The sequence below is a fragment of the Lolium rigidum genome, chromosome 3 (genome assembly GCF_022539505.1).
Source record: "Lolium rigidum isolate FL_2022 chromosome 3, APGP_CSIRO_Lrig_0.1, whole genome shotgun sequence".
Taxonomy (NCBI): Eukaryota; Viridiplantae; Streptophyta; class Magnoliopsida; order Poales; family Poaceae; genus Lolium; species Lolium rigidum.
The window spans coordinates 114,691,664-114,697,663 of NC_061510.1; the positions used below are offsets into that span (position 1 = coordinate 114,691,664).

At 43.4% G+C, this 6,000-nt stretch overlaps 1 protein-coding gene across 1 annotated transcript; it reads left to right on the top strand.

Annotated features, from left to right (window-relative positions):
* The first annotated feature begins 5,070 nt into the window (after nt 1–5,070).
* On the top strand, nt 5,071–5,643 carry LOC124698041 (pathogenesis-related protein 1-like). The gene is made up of 2 exons (XM_047230570.1): nt 5,071–5,257; nt 5,348–5,643. Exons 1-2 carry the CDS (start codon nt 5,071–5,073, stop codon nt 5,641–5,643), a joined length of 483 nt encoding a protein of 160 aa, XP_047086526.1.
* Nucleotides 5,644–6,000: the final 357 nt, after the last annotated feature.

Consider the following 6,000-nt stretch of genomic DNA (forward strand, 5'->3'; position numbering starts at 1 on the left):
TATCTCGTTGCTTTAATTCTTCAACAATCCAAACAACCCCTTATGCAACTCTAAACAAACATTACCATCTTTAGAAAGTAAAAGGAAGAGTGTATTTTATATGCTTACAAATTATAAAGGCTGAAAGGGATAATCATTAATCTAAATAAATATTTAGTTACAAATTATAAAGGCTGAAAGGAAGAGTGTATTTGATATGCTTACAAATTATAAAGGCAGAGTGTATTTGATGCCCTGGTTACATGCCTACTGGTTGAATGCTCATGCTCATACTCACTGGTTGCAAATAATGATTTTGAAATGGATTTGAAATGATACTGCTCATGCTCATGCTCACTGGTTGCAAATAGATTTGGTTCAAAATGAAAATGCATCATTACCCACTACCAAAAAAAGAAAATGAAATAGAGGTTTGGTTCTAAATGAATGCAGTAGATAGGTTGCTATAGAAATAAACTTGAAGTAGCTAGGTTGCTATATAAACTTGCAGTAGCTTGGTTGCTATATAAAATGGCCAGAATTTAGTTGATTTAGTTGATATATAAAATGGCCACAATTTAGTTGATTTAGTCGATATATAAAATGAGCTAGTTCTCTGGTTATAAAAGAACTAGTTCTCTGGTTATAAAATGGCAAGAACTAACTCATGTATTGTAAAAGTGTAAGAACATAGGACTTGCCGTTAAAAGTTGTTAACAAAGTGGTGATATAGAAATAAAAGTGGTTATAAAATGATGCTCTCACCGGCTTCGCCTCCAAGACAGGCCCCCTCAAAGTACAGAGGAAAGTACGAGGAGGCTTGGCGTTAACCCACACAACCAACTTCGCCTGCCTCAAGCAGTCATCGGAATAGAATGAGATGGACACGTGGTACGCCATCCTTCAGATGCAGAAGTACATAAAGTAGCAGATGACATGTTGTTGCCAGAGACACTTAGAAACAGATTTAAAAACATGGCGGATGCCAACGATAGAGACCTGAGACTCAACTGGGGTCGCGTCAAGCAGATGATTTGCACGATAATCGTGCAGGATGTCACCAATAGGTCTGGTGCGTTCTTCTACAGCTATGGCCAACCACCTAATTGCGAGATAGAACTCCTCTTGGAGATGTCGCGTGAGGACAGGCCGTTCAACTCGCTGAAGGGCTGCCGTCCATTCCCCGCTAGGCCTACAACCTGATCCTACGATGGGAACTCTTTTGCTTAAGCTTGAACGATATGTCAATGAACTTGCGTACTATAATTGCTATATATTCCGGCCCAATCGACTTGTCGCTTTTATTTAGTTTTATGGATGTGCATGTGAACCTGCGTCTATAATTCCATTTACTTTGGTATATATTTCTAGATTATGGCATGTTTATCTTAATCATTTGCATTTACTCGACCCTTACTTGGCTCGTATTTGGAGTTCGCCGATGATTAGAATGTTCCGTCACTCGTACACTCACTCGTACACTCAGGGGTGGAGCTAGTGAGCCTTAGTGTGATAGCCACAAATATCAATCTATTGTGCATCCTATCTGACCTCACTGACTCCATCCCTGGATGTTAATATTTGTTTCAACCAATAAAGTATGAGGCATGCTATTTAGTTCATACTACTTGCATTTTATTTGACTTGGCACTTCTTAATTGCATTGGCTGGTGATTAGAATGTTCGGTCACTACACTCTGGGATGGGGTGAGTGAACCTGGTGTGATGGCACAAATATCAATCTGTTGTGCATCCTACTTGGCTTCACTTACCCCATCCCTGAATGTTAATATTTGTTTCGACCAACAAATTATGAGGCATATGCTATCTACTTGATAGTACTTGGCTCTTATTGGAGTACGCTGATGATTAGAATGTTTGATTGCTCATACACTCGGGGGTGGAGCCAGTTAGCCTGGTGTGATGGCCACAAATATCAATCTCTTGTGCATCCTACCTGGCCTCGCTGACTCCATCCCTGAATGTTAATATTTGTTTCGACCAACAGAGTATGAGACATGGTATTTAGTTCATACTACTTGTCTCTTATTTGAGTTGGCACTTTTTAATTGCATTGGCCGATGATTAGAATGTTTAGTCACACTTCTCATATATACTTATATGTTGCAAATAGATATATATCATCTATGATTTGGTACTGATGTTTTATTTGTCTTGTGCATGGAGATGCCGACGACATATGTCGTGTACAAGGGGAGGGTTCCTGGACTCTATGACGACTGGGGGGACTGTCGGAGACAGGTGCACCGCTTCAACGGTAACATCTACAAGGGATACCCCACTAGGGTGGAGGCGGAAGGAAGATACACGCGTTATCTAGCGGGAGAGATGAGGGACATGAGGAGGAACCAGATGAAGACCATGGCCTTCGTGATGATGCTCATCGTGACCATGGTCATGTTTTATGTGATTGTAGTTTAGGTTAGTAGCTACATTGTGAGGTGTATGACCACACTTATGATGACTATGTACCAAGACTTCTAACTTTGTGAAACTTCGTCGTTCGGTGTTGCATGTGTGTTGTATGAATCAACATTTCGAAACGAGACTTGACTATTTGTGCATTGAAACTGAAATGAGACTTGGCTCTCTATGTGATTTTCATATTGCATGTGTACTGCTGTATAAATATATACTGTAATGGATGATATAAATAAGCATTGTAATACGCTGGAAAATAATGCAAAAATTGGATTTCCGAATTATACCGCCGGTGCACCTCTATACCTACCGCCGGCGCACAACGCGCTCGCCACTGCTAACAACCCCTACTGCCGGCGCAGCACCACGTGCGCCAGCGGTATACATCTTTTGCCGGCTGCGCCAGCGGTATACATCTTTTGCCGGCGAAGCAAGCCCAGTGCGCCGGCAGTAGCCAGTTACCACCGTCCCGTTCACACCATCGGGCTCTGGTGCGCCGTCAGTAGCCCAAAACGGTGCACCGGCAATAGGCCTTTTCCTAGTAATGTGATGTGTCGATGTGTTGCACCAAAATGTGTAGATATATAAGGGCGTCATCGAAGATTATGTATGGACTTATTTTCTTAATATGTTTCATTCTTCACCATCGTCTTGATACTTCCGGACCACAATCATTACCTAACACATTGCCCAATGAACACACATAATAAAACTAAAGGTCCAAAGCTTCTAAAATTGCATTCTACGCAGATTTCCATTCAACGCGATAATTAATGTCACAAATGCACAACTACAAAATAAAAGGTGAAATTCACTCTAAAATAAATGATCTTTAATTGTTCCCCAGATGTATGTTATTTATTCCACCTAATGGAATTTCACCTCTTACCCACTTTGGGGACTCCTTTGTCAGATTATACATACTCTAGACCGTGGTTCACGTCTTCATGATCACATGGTATCACGCGCTAGCTCCAATTTAGCACACCACATAGTCATGAAGAACTGGCACCCACCGGTCCGAAGACATCTAAATTTGTGTTGGATGTAGATGTGTTGCAGCTCAGTAAGACAATGTAGCCTACAATTTCTGAAATTATCAAGGCCCATGCATCACGTTGGTAGCTTGAGAACAACCTTAGGGGACAAAGTTTAGTCTCACATTGCTAGTTGGGAGGGAGTTGAAGTGGTTTATAAGGGCTGCTCTCCTAATCCTTCCAAGTGAGTGAGAAGAGAAGGAACCCTCGCGCACTCCTCCTCCTCTGCCGCCCGTCTCACCACGCATCGCATCGCACGTCGCGTTTCGCGACTCGAGTTCGAGTTCGAAACACCTTTTGTTGGAAGCCTAATTTTTTTGGTGCAACAATTGAGTTGGGTACATGTTGACCATGCGTGTGCATGTTCTCCGAGTGTCCCTGGCTTCCTACGCGTGGTAACACGGTCGATCGGCTTACCTCCCAGGCTATACCAGGAGATAAAACAGATCTGGATCGCGTCTCTCGCTCTCTCTCGTCTCTCTCTCGAGAAGTTCCTTTTGATGCGCTACTCTCTAATCTTCCCCATGCCGGCGACTGCGTGTACGGCCGCTCGGGAGAGGAGGCATTTGAAACCCTATCCGTTGAGATCCTGCACCGAGAAGCGGGCGATAAGGTTTTTGGGGAGCGTCTCAGCGCGACTGCTCGCTGTTGTTCGTGTTATTCTTCGCCGGTTCGGCTGCTTTCTCGACAAATCCGACTACACCATGGGCGACATCAATCTCGATGGCCATGGTGGTGTTGCTGCAGCTGCGACCTTTCCGGTCGTGATGTACGTGCTTTTCCTCTGTTACCTTGCACTGCTACTAGTCTAATGTGTGTGATTAAGTATGCTAGTGCATTAGTAATGTTGCTTTCCATAATTAAACTCACTTGAAAATTGCCTAATAATCTAACAATTTGTAGAAGGGGTAAGATCTTGCAAAACTGTCCGCTACGCTAAAAAGGGTAAATTTAAAGAAATAATTCTTGATGCGGTAAATAGTGTAAGAATATAAAGTCTATAACCCGGGTTTTCTTACTACTACTCTAACCAGTGATTGCAATCCTGTTAGTTAAGTAATAAAGCTCTCGATAATTCGCAAAAAAGAGGTAAAAACTGAAATTCACTTTTAAATACTGAGTCCAACGGCACAAAAATTATATTCAGTGGTTTACCTAAAGAAAAACAAAAGACTACGTGTACATATATCCTTACTCATGCAAGTACGCTATGTTTTGAATCAATCACTTCACTATTTTAGTTTGTTTCTTCGTTCAAACTACATCCAACAACTGTCGTGTACTCCTGTATTTTCTGTAAAGACGTCCATTATTCTCTTCTCATTTTTTTCTCGCTCATTCGCCCCTTTCATCTAAAACGTGGGCCGACCGACGGGGCCATCCAATTTGGAAATAAATCTCGACGCCCACTTTGGCGCCTCACACGCGCTCACCAATCTCCACTCACCAGACCTGTCCGGCCAAGCTTCACCAACCCCTGCTGCTTTCGACCACCTATTTAGGGCGCTCACTTCCACTCTCCAGGCAACCAAGAAGCAGCTGCACTACAACACCTTTCAGCTCATTTGAGCTGCACCAGCGGATCATTGAGTCATTGTAGATCACCGCAGCAATGGCCTCCACCAACAGCTGGACCCTCAAGATCGAGTCTCCGGTAGCCGCAGACCGCCTCTTCCGTGCAGCTGTTCTAGACTGGCACACGCTGGCACCCAAACTCGCACCTCACATCGTGGCCAGTGCCCACCCAGTTGAGGGAGAAGGCAGCATTGGCAGCATCAGACAGTTCAACTTTACCTCAGGTATGCACCACACGTACACTCATGTCACCCGCAATCTGGCACTCATGGCCAACAGTAGCATAACACTCAGTTGATCACTTGATCTTGCAGCCATGCCCTTCAGTGTCATGAAGGAGAAGCTCGAGTTCCTCGATGTTGAGAAGTGCGAGTGCAAGTCCACCCTCATCGAGGGTGGTGGCATTGGCACGGCGATTGAGACAGCTACCTCACACATCAAGGTGGAGGCAACCGCCAGTGGTGGTAGTGTGGTCAAGGTGGAATCGACTTACAAGCTGCTGCCGGGCATGGAAGTGAAGGACGAGATCACCAAGGCAAAGGACTCTGTCACCAACATCTTCAAGGGTGCCGAGGCGTACCTCATCGCTAACCAGGATGCCTATAACTAAATAAATCCAGTGGGAGGAAATTCATACAATAATACGGTGATGTTCCTATACAAGTGGTTGTTTTTTTTCTTGTTTTCATCAAAATGAAGCTATTCACGGGGCAGGGTGTGTGAACTTAATTAATAAGTTGAGACATTTTTTATGTACCATGGAAATTGTGATTTGAGAGTGTATACTTTGTTTTTCTGTTGATGTGTATTTACTTCTTGGTTTTGCAAGCGAATAAAAGTTATGCAGTAAGTGGTGCTCTATTTGGAATGGTAAGTCTGTTTGTATTCTGTAACTTCTTCACATTTGAAATCATCTTGGGGAAGGATTCTTCCGCAGTACAAAACAATACAATGGTTGTTTTTCCAA